Source organism: Scyliorhinus torazame, chromosome 9, assembly GCF_047496885.1.
Source record: "Scyliorhinus torazame isolate Kashiwa2021f chromosome 9, sScyTor2.1, whole genome shotgun sequence".
NCBI lineage: Eukaryota > Metazoa > Chordata > Chondrichthyes > Carcharhiniformes > Scyliorhinidae > Scyliorhinus > Scyliorhinus torazame.
In genome coordinates this window covers 70,063,978-70,085,782 of record NC_092715.1, presented here as the reverse complement: position 1 = coordinate 70,085,782, position 21,805 = coordinate 70,063,978, and the positions used below count along the sequence as shown (strand labels likewise).

Genomic DNA, 21,805 nt, shown 5'->3' with positions numbered 1-21,805 from the left:
ACTACCTTGGATGGGAGATCTGAAACAGATGCCTTCAATATCCGGGCAGCAGTGAAGCAAGGTTGTGTGATAGCCCCCATACTATTTCCAAACCATCTGACAATTTGTGACAAGTCACCTTATCAAAGATCAATTGCCTTCTGTTAACATCTGGATGGAAAACTACTTAACCTCAATTGCCTCCATGCAAAATTAAACTGAACTTCTTAGGCACGCATCATCTGTAGTTTACAGATGACTGCAGTGTTGCCATTCTGTATCAGATATGTAAGCCTTCTTTGATGTCTTCTTTGATGTCTTCAATTCTGTGTACAACAGACGTAACCTACCCTTCAAAATTGTCAAAACAAAACTCATGTCAACCCATACCTGTTCAGTCAAATATTCCACCTCCCATATATGTTCTCATACGGCGCAAGGTGGCACAGTGGTTAGCAGTGCTGCCTCACAGCACCGGGACCTGGGTTCAATTCCAGCTTTGGGTCACTGCCTGTGTGGAGGTTGCATGTTCTCCCCATGCCTGCATGGGTTTCCTCCAGGTGCTCCAGTTTCCTCCCACAGTCCAAAGATTTGCAGTTAGCTGGAATGGGTATGCTAAATTGCCCCTTAGTGTCCAAAAACGTTAGGTTGGGATACTGGTTTACGGGGATGTGGGCCTAGGTAGGGTGCTCTTTCAGAGGGTCGGTATAGACTCGATGGACTGAATGACCTTCATCTGCACTGTAGTGATGATTCTATGATGATTCTATGAAAGAGTTACATGCTCCCACTTGCTATATTCAGATTCACTGCACATAAACTAACATAGTGAGGGAAGGGGAGCAGTTACTTAAAAAATTAATTCTACCACAAAATTCCCTAATCGTCTGAAACAACATCCATTTTGTTTTGGTCTTTATTATGTTTCCATAGAGTTATGCTTAAGACTTACTGAGGATTTTGGATTGAAATCCTGCTTTTGACATGCTTACTCTGTGCCAGCAATACTTTTATTATAGCCGATCAGCACGTTAGGAACATTTCATCAAATGTGGCCGAGCTAACATTTTCAGAATTGTTTTAAATCAGTTTTCTACTCGAGGTACTTTGGCCCCATTTCGCACTTTCCTCTCTACGCGAGCAATGAATCTTTTAATTGTGTATTATATTAGATTAAAGTCACTACCAGTGTTCAGAAGTTAACTTCTTCAAGGTTTCAGTTTATTCATAGACGCTGACTTTAGACCTCCATACATATTAAGTAGGTATTTTGAATCAGTTAAATAATTGAATTCTTGTAATACATTTGTGATCCTTTTGGTCTGGCTTTTATAAAGTAAGGAGAAGATATGGTAAAACTGCTGTTGTACAACTCTAGATTTTACTGAAATAAAATGAATAGCAAAGGCATTTCTCCACAGGTTTTGTAGTAAGCTTACTTGCAGAAAAATGCTGTGATTGCCCAAATGGGATAAGATCAATTTTCACTTAAGTTGTTCTGGGCAATGTAATAAAGCTTTGAGCTCATAAAACTGTTATAAATTTCCATAGTAAAATGTATTCGCCGTTTCAGTTTCAAGAGGCAATTTAATGTAATTTGCCATAATTATATTTTGTTTCAAGTTGCTGATTCTCAGATAATTTGAATATTTATGATGCTGTTCCAATATCACTTGAGGTTTTCCTTCTTTCAGTTTTCCCTGCATCTAAATCAAATCCACCCACTTTACCATTCAGTGAAAAATACCATCTTGAGATTTGGCCTGCACGACCCCTACATGGACATTAGTGTGGGCTGACTGGTTCCCAGGCAACAGCAACAGCTAGAGTGGCAGCGGTGGGATGACAAATGCGGTGAACCTGAGAGAAGACAACAGGTTCCGCTCATGCCACACCCTGGAGGGGCGGGCAGGGGGGTTGGGGGTGATTGTCTCAGCAATCTGAGTAATCGTTTAGAGGACAGCTTGCTGGGCTGCAGTGGCATCCGACCTTTGAATACCGATATCCACACGCATGATGGCAGAGTCTGAGCTTCCATGGCAGAGAGCGAGCAGCCTCCAACCTCTCTAAGCCCTGTGAAAAGTTGGTGCCCCACTTCTACATGCACCTTAACATTGCACATAGGCTCTCCAGCAGGTCTGCCAAAGCACCAAGATTTCCTTCTGCAAACTCTCTTGCCTTCTTCTGCAGCCTTCCCCCTTCAAAGTGCCTATCTGAGTGCTCTGCAGCAGAACTCATGTGACCTTACCCTCCAGGGAGCTGGCATCTGTGCTATCCTTCCTGGCCCCTGAATGAAATGTTGTGCTATTCTGCTGCCAGTGTGAGAACAAGTGGAAATCTTTCATCATCACTGCCTTCTTACTCTTGCAACATTTGCTCTTCTATTGCCTTGGCCGTGGTCCGTTCTTGGACATCTGAAAGGAGAACGGCACAAGTGCAGGGCTGTGAAGAGCGAAAAGGAAATGTAAGAGGTGCATGCTTACAGGGTCTGCAGCTTATCAGAAGAAATTGTGGAATCAAAAGAAGTGGGATGTGAGAAGGAGGATTAGGTAAAAGTGTACTGTCATTTTGATAGTTTCCACCCCACCTCCGACTACGGTGCTTGAGGCGGGTAGAATAGTGTCGGATATGGGAGGTCGATACATTATGGTCAGTGAGAAACTGGAGGGAGTGCAGGTGATATTAGTAAGTGTATGCGCCAAATTGGGATGATGTGGAGTTTATAAAGAGGATGCTGGGGAAGATACCGGACTCGCACAGGTTGGTCATGGGAGGGACTTCAACACAGTTATTGATCCTGGCTTGGACTGGTCAAGCTCGAAAACAGGCAGGGTGCCAGCAATGGCAAAGGAACTAAAAGGGTTCCTGGAGCAGATGGTGGGGGGGGGGGGGTATCCGTGGAGATTTGGGCACCCATAAAGGGTGAAGGAGTTCTCCTTCTACTCACACGAGCATAAAGTGTACTCCCAGATCAATTTCTTCATTTTGAGCAGGGCCATACTGGCAGGGGTGGTGGACACGGGGTACTAGGCGATCACAATCTCAGACCATGCTCCGCACTGGGTTGACCTGCAGGTTAGTAAAGACAGTAACCAGCGCCCGCACTGGAGGTTAGATGTGGGACTTTTGGCTGACGAAGGGGTTTGCGAGCGGATGAGGAAATGTATTCAGAACTACCTGCAGGTCAACGACACGGGGGGATTTTCAGCAGCGGTGGTCTGGGAAGCACTGAAGGCGGTGGTCAGAGGGGAGCTGATCTCAATATGGGCCCATAGGGAGAAGGTGGACAGGGCAGAGATGGACCGACTGGTAAAGGAGTTACTACAGATCGATAGGAGGTATGCAGAGACCCCAGAGGCAGGGCTTTTAAGGGAACGGTAGAGGCTACAGGCGGAGTTCGGCTTATTAACCACATGGAGGGTAGTGGAGCAGCTGAGAAAGGCGAGGGGGACGATCTATGAGTATGGAGAGAAGACCAGCAGAATGCTTGCACAGCAGCTTAGAAAGAGGGAGGCAGCCAGGGAGATAGGGAAAGTAAATGACGGAGATGGGAACCTGGTTGGAGATTCAGCAGGGGTGAATAAGGCGTTTAGGGATTTCTACAGTAGGCTGTATAGGTCGGGGCCAGAGGGGATGAGGCTCGTCTTGGGGGGGGGCTGAATTTCCCAAAGGTGGACGGGGAGCTGGTAGACGTGCTGGGGTCCCGGTCGGGTTGGAAGAGATATTGGAGGGTCTGAAGGCCATGCAGGTGGGTAAAGCCTCGGGGCCGGACAGGTACCCAGTGGAGTTTTATAAAAAGTTCTCTGGGATATTGGGGCCGGTGTTGATGAGAATGTTCAGTGAGGCAAGGGACAGAGGGGTGCTGCCCCCGACGATGTCACAGTCCACGATTTCGCTGATTCTGAAGCGGGACAAGAACCTGGAGCTGTGTGGGTCCGACAGGCCAATATCCCTGTTGAATGTGGACGCCAAACTGCTGGCCAAAATTTTGTCCTCCAGGATTGAGGATTGTGTTCCGGACGTTATTGGGGCGGACCAGACAGGGTTTGTTAAGGGTAGGCAGTTGGTGGCCAATGTAAGAAGGTTGTTAAATGTGATCATGATGCCCCCGGAAGGTAGGGAGGCGGAGGTAGCGATCGCAATGGATGCAGAAAAGGCTTTTGATCGGGTAGAATGGGATCATCTGTGGGAGGTACTGGGATGGTTCGGATTTGGACGGGGCTTTATTGACTGGGTCAGGTTGCTGTATCAGGCTCCTGTGGCAAGTGTACGGATGAATAGGACAACATCGGACTACTTCAGACTGCACCGGGGGATGAGACAGGGATGCCCCCTCCCCACTGTTGTTCGCGCTAGCTATAGAGCCATTGGCAATTGCTCTGAGAGCCTCAAGGGGCTGGTCCGGGGATGGTGGAGCACAGAGTCTCGCTCTATGCAGATGACCTGCTTCTGTATGTATCGGACCCATTAACGGGGATTGAAGAAATCATTGGGATTCGAGAGGAATTTGGCCGGTTTTCGGGGTATAAGCTAAATATGGGGAAAAGTGAGATGTTTGTGGTCCAGGCAAGGGGTCAGGAGAGCCGATTAGGGGAGCTGCCGTTTAAATTAGTAGGGGTTAGCTTTAGGTACCTAGGCATTCAAGTGGCGTGGGAATGGGACCGGCTGCATTAATTAAATCTGGCCCGGCTAGTAGACCAAATGAAGGATGATTTTCGGAGATGGGACACGCTCCCGTTGTCACTGGCTGGGAGGGTGTAGACGGTGAAGATGACGGTCCTTCCGAGATTCCCGTTCGTGGTTCAATGTCTCCCCATCTTTATTCCGCGGTCCTTTTTTAAACGGGTCAGCAAAGTGATCTCTGGCTTTGTTTGGGTGGGCAAGACCCCACGGGTAAGGAAGGTAATGCTTGAGCGGAGTCGAGGAGAGACGAGGCTGGTGCTGCCAAATTTTAGGAACTATTACTGGGCGGCGAATATAGCTATGATCAGGAAGTGGGTGGTGGGGGAGGGGTCAGCATGGGAGGCGGCTTCATGCAAGGGCACCAGTTTGGGGGCGTAGGTAACTGCGCCTCTGCCGTTCCCGCTGGCACGGTATTCCTCCAGCCCCGTGGTGGTGGCAGCCCTGAAAGTCTGGGAGCAATGGAGGAGACATGTGGGAGCAGAGGGAGCATCGGTCTGGTCCCCAATCTGTAATAATCACCGGTCTGCCCCGGGAAGTATGGATGGGGGGTTCCGGATATGGCGGAGAGCAGCGATTGAGAGGATGGGGGATATATTTATAGAGGGGAGCTTTCCGAGTAAGAGGGCACTGGAGGAGAAGTTTGGGTTGGTGGAAACAAATTCAGGTATCTGCAGGTGCGGGACTTCCTACGTAAACAGGTGCCAACCTCCCGCTCCTACCGCTAAGGGGGATTCAGGACAGGGTAGTTTCCAGAGTGTGAGTAGGAGAAGGGAGCATCTCGGACATTTACAAGGAACTTATGGGGTCAGAGGAGATGCAGACCGAGGAGCTGAAGCACAAGTGGGAGGAGGAACTGGGAGGAGAGCTAGAGGATGGTCTATGGACGGAGGCTTGAGTAGAGTCAACGCGTCCGCAACATGTGCCAGTCTCAGCCTGATACAATTTAAGGTCGTTCACCGGGCTCACATGACAGTGGCCCGGATGAGCAGATTCTTTGGAGTGGAAGACAGGTGTGCAAAATGTGTGGGAGGACCAGCGAACCATGTCCACATGTTCTGGGCATGTCCGAAGCTCAGGGGATTTTGGCAGGGGTTTGCAGATGTCATGTCCACGGTGTTAAAAACAAGGTTGGCACTGAGTCCAGAGGTGGTGATTTTCTGGGTGTCGGAAGACCCGGGAATCCAGGAGGAGAAAGAAGCTGACGTTCGGACCTTTGCTTCCCTGGTAGCCCGGAGACGGATACTATTAGCTTGGAGGGACTCAAAGCCCCCAAAGTCGGATACCTGGCTATCGGACATGGCTAGTTTTCTCTGTTTGGAGAAAATCAAGTTCGCCTTGAGAGGGTCACTGTTTGGGTTCACCCGGAGGTGGCCAACGTTTGTCGACTTCTTCGCGGAAAATTAATCGTCAGCAGAAGGGGGAGGGGTTAGTTTAGCTTAGAGAGGGGGTATATAAAGGTGGGACCTGTAAGGGAGGGAGATTACTTTTGTACTATGTTTATAGTTTCATATACATTGTTTATTGTGTTGTTGTTATAATTCCAAAAAGTACCTCAATAAAATGTTCATTAAAAAAAAAAGTGCCATTTGAAAAACCTGGACTGGATTTCAGACTGCAGACCTCCAAGGGAAAACATGGGTGGGATCATCTCATCTCAGGTCGGGCCGGAGAATCGCCGGGACGGGTACGAATTGCGCAACATCGGTCTGCCGATTCTCCGGAGAGCGGTGAATTGGCGCTGGTCGGGGGCCGCTCTACGCGGCCTCTGGTGATTCTCCGCCCGGGCTGGGCCTAGTGGCCGTAAAAAAAAATCCACGTCCTTCCGGCGCCGTCCACAGTGGGCTCTTACCCGGCAGGACCTCGGTGTGCATGCATACGGGGGCGGCCTGGGGGGCCTACCGATCGGCGGGTCAGCCTCTCGGGCTTGGGGCCTCTTTTGTTCTGCTCCAGCCCCTGTAGCCCTACGCCATGTTGCGTCGGGGTCGGCGCTGAGAAGGGAGTCTGTAATTGCCTGATTTATCTCTACCACCAGTCTGTAATTGCCTGGTTTATCTCTGCCACCCTTCTTGAAAAGTGGAACAACAATACTGTTCAACACTCCTCTGGCACATTATCTGTGACCAGCGAAGAATTAAAAACTTGCGTCAGAACCCCTGCAATTCCCTGCCTCACCACGCACAGCAGCCTGGGATTGAATTCATCCGGACCTGGGGGTTTGTCTATTTTTAAGCACATCAAAGTCTCCAATAACTCCACACTTCCTCTGTCAACCTGCTCAAGGCACTCTCAGTCCCATTTCTGCATAAGTGAACATATTCACTGCTGACAGCTTCTGGTCATGGGCTGAACTTTGTTCATGAGATTGAGCTTTCCTGGGGCGGCTGATACATTACTTCAGTTATCTTTGTGCTGATTGAAAGGTTGAAATTGTCACATGTATTGGAAAACAAGCCTATGTACATTGCATTTCCTGCTCAGAACTTGCAACTAATGCACAGTCATCAGCAAACAGGTAATCGAAAAGTAAAATTGAACTTTGCGACTGTATAGTGGAAAGAAAGTGAACAGAGAGATTTGCAAAACAAATCTGAAAAATGAACAGTAAAACACAGAATCACATTCATGAATATTGACAATTATCCCCAAAATAAACAGACATGGGTAGGAAGTGAAAGGGGCAAAGGGAATGGAGTTTTTACAGCTGGTGCAAAACTCCTTTCAAACTCCATATAGCTCAGTAAGAAGTCTTACAACACCAGGTTAATGTCCAACAGGTTTGTTTCAAATCACTAGCTTTCGGAGCACTGCTCCTTCCTCAGGTGAATGAGCAGTGCTCCGAAAGCTAGTGATTTGAAACAAAAACTTTAAGCTGGTGTTGTAAGACTTCTGACTGTGCTCACCCCAGTCCAACGCGGCATCTCCACATCATGGTTTCCATATAGCTCAACAAGGGAGGAATCTGCTACACATAGTAATGGGAAATGAACCAAAGAAGTTAAGTGTGGGAGAACAAGAGTGATCACAGTCTAAAAATATGAAGGTAATAATTAAAAGAGATGCAGATGGTACAAAGGCCAAAGTAATAGATTGGAAAAAAGCCAACTATGAGGGAGGTTAATTGGAGAAAATTATTGACAAGTTACAATAACATTGGGTAATATTTAAAGGAAAGAACAGTAAGATATCAGGAGAAATATATTCCACTAAAACAAAACAAAATAGCCACGAATGAGACACCAGGGCCGTTCTTTAATGGAGGTGACGTGGTTCTTGCACATTAGGTGGAGAGTAGGCAAGAGACCAGCTTCACCTTATTTACGGACAGCCCACCGTATTAACTACCACGCAGGCACTTAACTAGGCAGCAGTAGGCCTTGCCCAGGTTCAAGGACCCCGGGGACGGAACTCCAGCTCTCTGAGAGCTGCCAATCAGAGGCCAGAAGCTCAATTGAATAGCAGCGCCACCAGGGAGGCACTGGCTGCTAATGGTACAACACAAACCTGAGGCTCATTATCATCGTGGGCTTATTATTACCATTGTGACAGGGTCTCGCCCACGAGCTGAACAACCAGCAAAAGCCTGCCGTATTAAGTGCATTGAGAGCCTACATGCCACAGACTTAATACGAGTGGAGATGGGAAAACGGCAGGTCCCTACGCTCCAGCCTGATTAAATGCCCCCATCATGACTCCTGTCACCAAACTCACCATGAGGGGTAGGGCATTAAATTGCATCTCAAAGATACCAAAAGAATTGAGGATAAAATTGGATATAAAGAAAGAAACATACATAAAGTATATAAATAGTAATGGAAAGGATGGCTAAAGAGATCATTATAGATTTAAGAAAGAGATTAAAAATGGCAAATAGGAAGACAAAACAGGATATATAAAATGAAAATACCAGAAGAATATAAAAAGAGAAGTAAGGGATGGCAGATTGCCTTTCCTGAAGGACATTAGTGAGCCTGATTTTTTTTTTGTATGACAATCTATGATAGTTTAATGATCACCATTAGCTAACTTTATATTCCAGATTTATTAACTGCTGCCGTGGTGGGATTTTAAATGATGTCCTAGAGCATTAGTCGAGTTTATAGATTATTAGTCCAGCGACATTACTACAATGCTACCGCCTCCCCTAAGGCAGGCAATGTAGTGGATGTGGTGTACATGGACTTTCAGATGGCTTTCGTTAAAATGGGCATATAAGAGGCTCATGACAAAGGTCAGGGTGTGTGGAATAAGGGGCAGGTACCAGAATTGATGGACAAATGGTTGCAAGATAGAAATGTCTCTGACTGACATTATGTTGGAGCTTGATTATCAAATACAGACACATAAATCATTGAGCCAGCAACACAAGTTGATACGGCAAAAAGGTCTGCAAACAAAATATTTGGTTCATTTAGAGAGGAATAAAGTACAAAAACATAGAACATAGAACATTACAGCGCAGTATAGGCCCTTCGGCCCTTGATGTTGCGCTGACCTGTGAAACCACTCTAAAGCCCATCTACACTATTCCCTTATTGTCCATATGTCTATCCAATGGCCATTTGAATGCCCTTAGTGTTGGCGAGTCCACTACTGTCGCAGGCAGGGCATTCCACGCCCTTAGTATTCTCTGAGTAAAGAACCTATCTCTGACATCTGTCCTATATCTATCTCCCCTCAATTTAAAGCTATGTCCCCTCGTGCTAGACATCACCATCCGAGGAAAAAGGCTCTCACTGTCCACCCTATCTAATCCTCTGATCATCTTGTATGCCTCAATTAAGTCACCTCTTAACCTTCTTCTCTCTAACGAAAACAGCCTCAAGTCTCTCAGCCTTTCCTCATAAGATCTTCCCTCCATACCAGGCAACATTCTGGTAAATCTCCTCTGCACCCTTTCCAATGCTTCCACATCCTTCCTATAATGCGGCGACCAGAATTGCACGCAATACTCCAAATACGGCCGCACCAGAGTTTTGTACAGCTGCAACATGACCTCATGGCTCCGAAACTCAATCCCTCTACCAATAAAAGCTAACACACCGTACGCCTTCTTAACAACCCTCTCTCCTGGGTGGCAACTTTCAGGTGTACTTTCTATGTACATGGACACTGAGATCTCTCTGCTCATCCACACTGCCAAGAATCTTACCATTAGCCCAGTGCTCTGTCTTCCTGTTATTCCTTCCAAAATGAATCACCTCACACTTTTCTGCATTAAACTCTATTTGCCACCTCTCAGCCCACCGCTGCAGCTTATCTATGTCCCTCTGTAACTTGTAACATCCTTCCGCACTGTCCACAACTCCACCGACTTTAGTGTCATCTGCAAAACAGAGAGGTTATAGCACTTTTATAAAGAACCTTGGTTAGAACATAGTTGGAATATTGGGGTCAATTTTCAGCCCATGTTAGCCGGCAGCGAGAACAGCGACGCGGGTGGAACACTCCGTGAGAATCGGAAAACGAGATGCTCGATGGCAAAATCACGCTTTCTGATTTCTACGCCCCTCACAAATTACGTAACAGGATTCATGTCCAGAAAGGACGGGAACCTTATTTCAGTACATGTAATTAATGACCCCCCCCCACCACATGATCCCCCCCCCCCCCTCATTGAATATTACAATCGGGTTGTGAATAGGGGAATCAGGCGAGAGGATCTCCCAAGGGGCGCAAAGGTAAGTATAGCCCCCGTTGGGACAAAGACAAGACCTTATGTGCCATGACATCTCCCATTGCCCCGATACTGATTAGCACTGCCAGGTTGGCAGTGCCAACTGATAACCTGTGCCGGGTATCATCATTGAGGGCGGAGTTCATGTTGTTTTTTGGGGAGGGGGGAGCCCCTGATGCTGATGGTTGTGGTGGTGCTGGGGGTGGGGGGGGGGGGGGGGGGTTAGGTTTGGCAGGTGGAGCCTCTGATGCTGATGGTGGGGGGGTGGGGGGCACGTGCGTGAGTCCCGATACTGATGGTGCTGGGGGGTGGCAGTGAGAGCCCCGAGACTGATGGTAGTGGAGAGGGGAGGGGTGATGATTGATGATGATGGTTGAGGGGTGAGGGATTTTTCTACGCTGATCAGGGTGCTCTTTTTAAAGAGTGCCCTGATTTCTGCAGTGCCGGCCTCGCCCGCTCTATCAGACCGCACCCCACCAGGGTGGTGGTGTAAACTATGCCCACTGAATTCTGTTGTACAGAGACAGGCTCAAAATCAGAACTAAAAACTCAGCTGTGCAGCTGGAGAGCTACACGCCCGTTTCCAGTCAGAGCCTGACATTCTGAAAAAAACTTGGGTAAACCACACCCATTGTGTACACTTCTGGCCTCTGCAATAGAAGAAGGATGGTAAAGCACTGGAGAAAGTCGCAGAAAAGATTTTTCAGGATGTTGCCACAATTGAAAGGATGCAATTACGTGGAAAGATTGAACAGGCTGTGGTTCTTCCCTCTGGTCATGAAAAGACAAAAAAAGAAGTAAAGAATTTAAAATCCTGAAGTGGTTCAAGAGGGTGGATGAAGAAATGGTTCCCATTTGTGGGTAAGTTCAGAACAAAGAGGTACACATAAAAGATAATCATTAACAAATCAAATAAAGAATTTAGGAGGAATTTCTTTACACAAGTGGTTAGAATGGGGAATTCCTGCTTCCAGGAGTGTTTGAAGCAGATAGCATTGATGTATTTAAGAGGAGGTTTGATGCACACATGAAGCAGAAGGGGATAGAAGATTTGGGGCAGATGGGATGAGGTAATTAGAGCGGGAGCTAGCTGTGGAAAATAAACGCTGACAGAGACCAATTGCATTGAATGGCCTGCTTCTGTGCTCAAAAAATCGATACAACCTGTTGCTTTCTTACATTCTCCTTTAATGTTTTCAATATTATTACAATCCTCATCGGCATTCTTCCTCAATTAGTTTCTGACATCTTTATCCATGAGATTCTGAAACTACTAGGGTGGGTTTTGCCATCTGTTCACGCCAGCGGGAAATTCCGGTCCCACGCTGGCGCACGTGTTTCCTGGCAACGAAGAGTGCTGACAACAAGGAATCCCATTGACAATGGCGGGACGGTAGATCCCGCTGGCGAGCCGCCTCCCCGGTCGAAAAACACGCAGCGGCGTGGTCGGTAAATCCCACCCCTAGTATTTATTCAGAAACTTACTATTGTCTTTTTTTAATGGAACAGATATCTGTACCTTTGCAATATGTCCCGTTGAGAGTGTATTTTTCGATATGAGGTGAACAATACCTTAAGTGGAATGCAGGGAAGAGTGTTGTAAGAAAAGCACACCAGACCCATTTTTTAAAATGGCAAAATGCTTTGAAGTGAATTTGGGATTGTTGCTATTCTGGAATGTTGAGATTAAATGGAGTGAAGGGTTGACTTATCTCTTACTCTTGTGATCATGCTGAGTCAATGTACTATTGACGTTAATATTAAGTGGACTTTCTTTTCCTGCTTTCACGATGAGAGTTTCCGATTCTACAAAATGTGATCTAATAAATATCAGCTGGACCACAGAAGAATGCAAGTGCTGTTGTACTAAGTTCATCTTTCATGCATTTATGTGTCACCATTATTGCACTAGCACTATTTGTTACCACTGGATAGGAGAAGATGATGCTTTCATCCATGCTGACAAAAAGTAACATTACATTTTTCTCTTCCACTGATTATAGCTTCCTGTGAGCAACCTAACTATAGAAAAGAAATGAGTTCCACGAAAGAAGATGTTGCTGATAAAGCCAGGAGTTCTTCAAGTCACGTGTTACTGGAACATCAGAGTTTGATTTTCCATTCAGGTGAGTACCTCGGCTGTAGAAAGCTTTTCCAGCTAGGTTTGGTCTCCGTGTCCCGAGGCCAGGGAAGTGGGAAATCAATCAAGATTCCTGTTTCTGATTGCAGTCTAGCGAGTTCCTGTCAAAAAGTGTTCACTTTTGGAACTCAGAGGAGGTGCGACCCAGCTAAGGCTGGATTTCACCCAGAGTTGAACAGTCTGTGGACACTCACTGGCCAGACAGTCAGACTGAAGGATGGCTACTTAGGCCAATTACCAGAGAGCTGATGATACCCATGACACAATGAGTTATTGTTGAAGGTGCTGAAAAATAACTTTGATACACTGGTAATCTTGTGGCTTTGCATTTGCACAATATGCTTGGTGAAGAATTTCAAATCCTTGATGCTCTCTGGGGAAAAATTAAAAAGGCATTATGAAAAATAATAGCCAGCCCACGTCTGTAGGAAATCTGAAATATAAACATGACAGGAGAAGCACATTGAGCTGGTCTGCTTGTAAATGTGAGATGACAGATTAACCTCCGTAAGCAAAAATAACCTCCAAGAATGACCTTGTTTTCTGTTTAGATGCTGGTAAGATCTGATTTATATTTCAAGTATCCTGTAATCATATAATTTCAGTGGCTCCAACTCTTCTACTGTGGCTAAAGTTGAAAGTCTCATTTCTATTTCTGATCCTTTTTCTTCAATGTGGCTTCTTATTATTTGACAATATCTCACACCCTACATAGTTGGGAAGATGGGAGGAAACTTGATCTAAGAGATTGAATATTATTGTTTCCAGACAATATTGGGTGATGCAGAAACACAAGTCAACTGGAGACATTTTGTTTTCCGTCATGTGATCAATAATTACTCAGTGATGAAGTTCCAGTTTGAATTATTCAGCTACGAGACTTCCAAATGTCTCTAAAAACACTAATTTGGAAAAGCTATTTGAAGTTAGGTGTACGTTTCAGTCTAAATAATATGTTCCTGGCTGTATCAAACTGGAAGACCACAGATCAGGAAGAGACACCAAGGGTTTAGTTTTAACCCCCGGGCGGGACAGGGCCGAGCGAATGCCTGGCTGATGGAGAGGAGCAGCAGGCATCTATAGCCATGTTTAACAGCTGGGTTGTATTTGCATTCTCTTGTCGAATTCCTGACCAAATGGACAGAAGTTGGCAAGAAGCTATCGACTAGCCTAAAATCAGGCAGTGAGATGCCACTACAAAAGATCCAGTAAAGCTATCACCAAGGAGGGGAATCCCACTAAACTGATTGGGGAGGATGCCTGGAATAGGGAAGGCCCAAGGTCTGTTTTGTGTGGCCCAGAGGAGCATTTCATTTCCTCCTGGCCCAAGAAGGGAAGCAAAAGAACATTTAAAAATGTGTTTTCCTGGGCCTGTTCTCATAGTTATTGCTGTTCCCAACATCTTTTGTGAGTTGGCGAGGCCCCATTGCTTCTCTGCACAGGGGCGGAATTCGATGAACCTGATGGGAGTCTTGCCCACCAGTTGGAGAACCAGTGCCCAGCATCACATCTCTCCAGGAGGCCTGGTGCAATTACCAGGCGACCAGGCATTTAACCTGGACACTGCTTGGCCTTCCATTTGATTTCGGCCCCAGAAGGGTGGAAATCCCACCCCCAGGGCTGCCAGCCAATTAGTGCAGTAGGGACAGCACCACCAGAAGCGGTGTCCACTGCCATTATTACACTTTGATGTGGAGATGCTGGTGTTGGACTTGGGTGGGCACAGTAAGAAGTCTTACAACACCAGGTTAAAGTCCAACAGGTTTGTTTCGAATCACTAGCTTTCGGAGCGACTCACCTGATGATGGCACTACGCTTCGAAAGCTAGTGATTCCAAATAAACCTGTTGGATTTTAACCTAGAGTTATTACACTTGGCCTGGCAGGAAGGTTCGACCATGGATCCCCAGATGGAGGTGAACACAGTGTGGCACTGGAGAAGGGGTTCGCTGATGAGGTGAGCGAGCAAGGTTGGAAATAACTGCAGGAGGATGCCTTTCAGCAGGATCTCCTTCTTGATGGCAAAGTGCCATGAATGAGGGACCTCCCGGGTAAACTTCTGGTTTCCCAGATGGTGAATACCTGACCCCCGCTGGTTGAATGTAGCAGCAGTGGGATGAGGCCCTTTAATGCTCGCCCTCCACCATTCCCGCCCAATGCTTAATCAGGGAAGACAGAATGGTGGTGGGAAACCCACATCCTCCCATCTGATCAAATAGTCTCTGAACTCACCTCCAGGGCACTAAATCCTGCCCCCAGGTTTCAAGTTAATATGACAGCTTGGATTGGATTAGTTTATTGTCACGTGTACCGAGGTACAGTGAAAAGTATTTGTCTGTGAGCAGCTCAACAGATCATTAAGTACATGAAAATAAAAAGAAAATACATAATAGGGCAACACAAGGTACACAATGTAACTACATTAACACCGGCATCGGATGAAGCATACAGGGGTTTCGTGTTAATCAGGTCAGTCCATAAGAGGGTCATTTACGAGTCTGGTAACAGCGGAGAAGAAGCTGTTTTTGAGTCTGTTCGTGCGTGTTCTCAGACTTCTGTATCTCCTGCCCGATGGAAGAAGTTGGAAGAGTGAGTAAGCTGGGTGGGAGGGGTCTATGATTATGCTGCCCGCTTTCCCCAGGCAGCGGGAGGTGTAGATGGAATCAATGGATGGGAGGCAGGTTTGTGTGATGGACTGGGCTGTGTTCACGACTCTCTGAAGTTTCTTGCGGTCCTGGGCTGAGCAGTTGCCATACCAGGCTGTGATGCAGCCAGATAGGATGCTCTCTATGGTGCATCTGTAAAAGTTGGTAAGAGTTAAAGTTTCCTGAGGAAGTATAGGCGCGGTTGTGCTTTCTTGCGTCGATGTGTGTTGACCAGGACAGATTTTTGGTGATGTGTACCCCTAGGAATTTGAAACTGCTAACCGTCTCCACCTCGGCCACATTGATGCTGACAGGGGTGTGTATAGTACTTTGCTTCCTGAAGACAATGACCAGCTCTTTACTTTTGCTGGCATTGAGAGATAGATTGTTGTCGCTGCAACACTCCACTAGTTTCTCTATCTCCCTCCTGTATTCTGACTCGTCGTTATTCGGGATCCGGCTCACTATGGTCGTATCGTCAGCAAACTTGCAGATGGAGTTGGGACCAAATTTTGCCACGCAGTCGTGTGTGTACAGGGAGTATAGTAGGGGCTAAGTACGCAGCCTTGCGGGGCCACGGTATTGAGGACTATTGTGGAGGAGGTGTTGTTGTTTATTCTTACTGATTGAGGTCTGTGGGTCAGAAAGTCGAGGATCCAGTTGCAGAGTGAGGACATAATGATGCCAGCAGACTCTATGTTATTTTCTAAGTCTGAATAAAGATTGTAGACTTCCAGTTAACACAACGTGTCCTCCCTTGGGCTGGACCCTTTATACCCGTCTCTGATGCTGCCCTCTAGTGATGCTGTGGCTGTTACATCTGTCTGTAGTCCCTGGTGTATGTGCAGATGTATGTACAGATCACTACAGACTCTATGTGCATATTTAATGAGACCCCCATGTCCTTGAGCAGGTGTCCTCACCATCCAACATTTAAATTTGAAGTCTGCCAGATCAGTCAGCGAAAGAACTGGGTAAATCTCTCGTTTCATTTTAACTGGACCCTCATCCCTAGGCCTGGTTTGTGTCAGACAGAGGGAGTTAAAATCAAGCCCTGCAAGTCTCAAATTAGAATTGAGTATTTATTAACTTCATTTTTCATTGTACAGATCCGAACACCAAACAAATGACCTCGTCTGTTCAGCAACCAACTCCAAGCAGTCTGCATCAAGGAGGTTTCTCGTCTCAGTGGGAGATGCAGCTGTTAGTGCAGGAATGCTCATACGTCTCACAGGAAAGCAAATATGGACAGGAAGATGGGGCTGAAGAGGAGAACATATTCTACTTCTGAAAGTCCTTCAAAATTAGCACTTTAGAGTCAAACTGGAACAACATATGGACACCTTGACCTCCTGGTCACATTCAGTTAAATGTTACAAATACTGAAATCTGGCAGTTAATTCTTTACTAAGCCTTGTAGACTCAGATATGCTGATGAACCTTGAAGTTTCATGAAATTTATTACACTTTTCAGTATAGTGATAAGATTGTGATATATGAAACACTATATCACCTGTTACGTCATGCTAGCTGAAGCAGTTATAAATCAGAAAAAGACCGTATCTAACTTGCAGTCTTCTCATTTCAAGGTTTTGATATTTTGCCTGCAGCTCTTAAGTTATTAATTACAATAATCTGATTTTCTTTCATCAGAAGGTCCAGTTTCTAAGGCTAAACACTATCTTGCTTACTCAGTTTAAGCTTAATTTCCCAGGGTCACTGTGGCCTCCCACTACGCAGGTTCTGTTTTATTTTATTAATTCTACAGCCTGTCATTATTAAAAGTGTTCAGTGTGATTTATGGCCTACTTAGACATCACGAAAGTTGGCTTTCAATTGCAATTTGATCTTTCCATGAATACAGCATATATATTTTTTTTCAGTCACAAATCTTGAAGTTTCCTTGTTTGATCTATTTAAGCCCAACTTTTGGTACCATCCTTTCACATACTTGGAACATGAGAATGTATCGGCCTAGGAGAGACCACTTTACTTCTCCTAGACCCACCATTCATCACCAATGTCATAACCTACTGCAGGTCAAGCATCCTTTATCTGAAGCCCTTGAAGCCGATTGAATTTCGTATTTCAGATCATTCGGGTTTTCAAATACCGCATATAAACTTACAATGGTCGAAGCCGAGTCAATAAAATGGTTAGAAGAATAAGATGCATCGCTGAATAATAAATACAGGCGGCGGGATTCTGCAATAATGGGGCTATGTCCACACGCCCGCGAGAAAACGGGTGCGAATCACTCCGGACATTTTCCAGACAGTCCGGAGTGATTCTCCGTTTTTAAGGGGGCTAGCAGGGCCCCGGAGTGCTCCATGCAGCTCCGACTGCTGATATGGGGCCCAACACTTCCAGCAACGGGTCCGCGCATGCGCGTGGCTGCCGCTTGCGACGCCGGCCCCGTGCGACATGGCGGACCCACACAACAGGCCGCCGCCGAAGAAGTAGGACTCCCCCCAGATCGCGTGTGCCTGCGGATCGGTGGCCCCCGATCACAGGCCTGCCATTCGTGGAGGCCCCCCCCCGGTGAAGGATCCCCCCCACCAGGACGGCCACCACAGCCACGACTCCAAGCTACCGCCGGGTGGAACCATACGTGAACCACGTCGGCAGGAACTCGACCAGTTGTCCGCAGAGAATCACAGCGGGGGCCTTTTTCAATGGCCCCCGACCGGCGCCACGTTAACTGCGCGCACGTGACTGGCGGCTATTCTCCGATCGCCGGTCCGACGCCCCATTCTCCGCCCCCACACCGAGCGAGATTTTGGCTCGGAGAATCCCGGCCAGGGTACCTTTAATAAGTACCAATAATAAGCTTTTTGGCATATTCACCACAAAAATGGCAAGATAAATATTGCCAATAAACAACTCGGGTGAGATTTTCCCGGAAGTCGGCAAAGGCCGATAGCAGGTGGGAAAAGCGACGTTGTAGCCACTGGAAGCAACGGCGGTTTTATCCACCGTGGAGTCCAGCACAGAGAAACAAAAACATCATTGGCCTCTGGTTCGCCGACCCTGCCAGCAACGTAGTCTCTCGAGGCTCGAGCCGCCATTTTGAAAGGCTGCCTCAGCACAAAGGAGCTAACCCTGTCCCCCATCTACCCGCTCCCCCCTCCCCAACACTACACCCTGGTACTGTCCCTGGGTGCCACCAGTGCCCAATCATGAACCTCTCCCCTTGAAGGATGCACTCACCTGAGCTCCCCTGGGAGGTCTGCTCAGCAGGCGCATGCCTAGGGAGACCGGTAGGGTTTCATGCCTTTCTGCCGTCAGCCCGAAATGGATTTTTTTTCTGACGGGGTGGGGAGGGGTTGATTCAAGAATAGAGGTCTGATAATGAGATATTAATTAATTCAAATGATGTTCCAGAAATCGGGAAACACTCCCCCGCGTCAAGGGGGAGAGACGGACAACCACAGTTCTTGCAAGATTTTCCGTTTCTGTTGTGAACCCACTCGATGTGATTGGGAGTGGAAAATCCCAGCCCTAGAATTGCCATGCTAAAGGTCAAGGCGGCTTTTGTGCGCTTTTTGGATATGTTCGGTTTTCGGAATTAATGGATAGCAGATACTCCACCTGTACAATAAAAGTAAAATACTGGGGCTGCTGGAAATCGGAAATAAAAACAGGAAATGCTGAACACTCAGCAGGTTTGAAGCATCTGTGGAGAGAGAAACCTTGTATGACTCTTCTTCAGGGCTGAAATAACCTCCGAGTTTCTCAACACCTTTAGTTGCTTTCTGTGATATATAGCCATCCGCATATTGAATTTACCAACACTATTAATTCTCCACTGATTCCCTGGGCAATCTATTCCATACATTCACTGTCCTCTGTGTAAAGTCATTAAATCAAAACTTCCTTTTCACTTCTCTTATTATTCTGTGACCCTTATTGTAGAATTGGTGTTTTCTCTTAAATGCAATCCTGTATTAAAGAAAGAACTTGCATTTATATAGTATCTCTCATGACCCCAAGATGTCCCAAAGGACTTTACGGTGAAGCGCTTGGGTTTATTTTATCCATGCATCATTGATTCCTGAACATATCAGTGACACCTCTTATGTATAGTGCAGATATCTAATCCAAGTTAGCAATTTAGTTCACTGTAATGTCACCAATGCTACATTCTCCTTGCTGTAATATTGGTGACCAGAATCATATATAGTACTCCAGGTGGAGGCACAGCAATGCTTTGTACTAAATCATCGCCACTTTGAGATTTGTGTTTTATCCCTCTGGCTGGAGACCTTAAAATCATTGTTTTTTTAAATTGTTGTTGCACATTGCCCTGTGGTTTCAAAAGAGGACCCAGAAAGACTCCATATCACTGTCCTCTGTCCTCTGCTATGACCTGCAGAATAATGCCAATTAAGCTATATTCTCACTGCTTATCCACCTTTTTTGGTCTCATCCGTTTGCGAACAGCAAGTGCCAATTGCCAGTCCATTTAACCAATCTAAAATCTCCCTCCATATTTGCTCTGTTCTGTTATAGTTGGCCCTCTTCTTCACCCACATACCCAGGTTTGATAGTAGCAGCATATTCTGTTTCTGTTCCCACCTCCAAATAATGTTCATATGTATTTCAGTGATCCCCAAGGCACCTTGCTAGACATCTCCTTCCTGCTGACGCAGCTAATGTTCAGCTTTCCTTCATTTCCTCTGATTCAGCCAATTTTTAGTTCACTTCAGAAACTTGGCTTCCATTTAAGGTAATGTGCCCCTTGAGTTTGTTAACCACTAAACCAGTCAACCATTAGTGTTTACAGTTTTTTGCCGAACTGTAATTAATTACAACCTCTGGTCCAGTTTGTTCCCATTTGTTTCGAAATGGCAAGATTTGCTGCATGTGCTTTTTCTAAACTGTTGATAAAGATCAAATACAATGGCATTGGATTTCTTTCAACTTTACTGTTCAACTTCCCCTGTACAAAATGGTCAGCTTAATACAGGTTCTTTTTTTGCTTCCCAGTGTAGGTGGACTGATGGTCCAGTGCAGAGAAAGACCACACATCAAAAAATATAATGAATTGAAATAAAGTTACTCCCCTGTTTACATATTCGTATTACAAAGGGATTGGAGTGTGAGAGTAAAGAAACCTTGCAGCAACTGTATGGGGCTCTGATGAGACCCACCTGCAGAATTGTGTACAGTTTTGGCCTCCTTAGTTAAGGAAGAATATACTTGCCTCTGAAGATTCGCTGAACTGATTCCTGGGATCAAGGGATTGTCCTACGAAGAGTGATTGTATAGACTAGACCAGTACTCCCGGGATCTAATTGAAAAGGCCAGGGGCTTTACGCTGCATGGCTGCTAGCCCCCCAACGGACGGAGGATCGGTGCAGCTTTTACGTTGTTTTTTCTGGCGTAAAACGCCACTGTTCTCACGTCGGCGTCAGCACTTCGTCTGGAAATTGGAGAATCCAGCCCATAAAATTCATAAAGCTGCTAGGTGGACGTTTCTCTGGGCTGGAGCTAGTGGGTACCCATCTTAGAATAAGGGCCATTTAGGACTGAGGTGAGGAGATTTTCGCAGAGAGCTGAGGGATGCTCAGTGTCTTTAAGTCAGAGGTTGACAAATTATTGGATACTAAGGGAATCATGGGAATGTGGGATAGTGCGGGAAGATGTAGCTGAGGTAGGAGATCCGCCATGATTTGCTCGAGGGGCCGAATGGCTAATTCCAGCTCCTAATTCTTATGTACTTAAATGTGAAACATTATGACTCTGCATTCACCCTTCAATTATTGATCATTTGTGCTTAAATCTATCAGATGACTGCCTTAATTAGGCCGATTTAATCAATCAGTGCCAAGAATATGTTCCTTGCTCGTGTTTTGCAGAGACCAATCCCACCATAAACCTTTGTGTTTCTCGGCCTCTCCTTTGAATCGTTCTTTTCAAACCTGTGTTTTTTGACCAAGCTAAGGTCAGTTTTGCTGATATATCTTTACGTAGCTCAATGTCAAATGTTATCTGATCCCATTCTGGGGAGACGCCTTGGGATGTTTTTATTTTGTTAAAGGTGCTACATAAATGTAAGGTGGTATTGTTATAAAACAAAGTTGGATACGATTTGTGGACACCTGAAGGGCATAAAATGGAGAAACTAATAAAAATCATTCATTCTTATTTGGCTGACCATTTCTACCAAATTAGGCTGGGTCGCATTAAATAAATGCAGCCCTCAAACTCACAGTAAATTTTGTACACAAGTAAGTTCCCAGCTGCCTTTAATCCTGGGATTTTATTAAATGTCTGAGTGAGTGCTCAGGTGTGTTAAATATCTGTTTGCTTAAGAAATTGCATATGTTATGCCACGAGCCACAATTCCAGTATGGATGAAACTAAATTGAATGAACGCTTATATGTTGCATTTAGCTGTCACCATTACAATTTAAAATCAATATTAGATCCTGTTTAATAATTTTGTTTAAATTATCGTGCAAACTGGTTTTAAAACTGTAATGACCTTTCTTATATGCGCTTTTAGAGTTGCCATTATATTCACAGTGCCTGTGTCCTGAACCATCAGAATGTGCCTTCAGTGATATAGAGCTGGATTTAATGCAGCTCATAGCGACTAGGCCCACTTAATCATGGGCTAGTGGCTTGCGTCATTCCCCCGGTACCAACTCATGCCCTCAAGCCTTTCATACCCACATGT

At 45.9% G+C, this 21,805-nt stretch overlaps 1 protein-coding gene across 6 annotated transcripts in view; it reads left to right on the top strand.

Moving 5' to 3' along the window:
• Positions 1–21,270, top strand: part of arhgef28a (Rho guanine nucleotide exchange factor (GEF) 28a) — a 680,059-nt gene extending 658,789 nt beyond the window's left edge. For all 6 annotated transcript variants that reach the window (XM_072516088.1, XM_072516093.1, XM_072516090.1 and 3 more), the window contains 2 exons: positions 12,340–12,462; positions 16,230–21,270. In XM_072516088.1, the coding sequence (XP_072372189.1) occupies positions 12,340–12,462; positions 16,230–16,411 (305 nt within the window). In that variant the 3' untranslated portion in view covers positions 16,412–21,270. The remainder of the gene's footprint in view (positions 1–12,339; positions 12,463–16,229) is intronic.
• Positions 21,271–21,805: the final 535 nt, after the last annotated feature.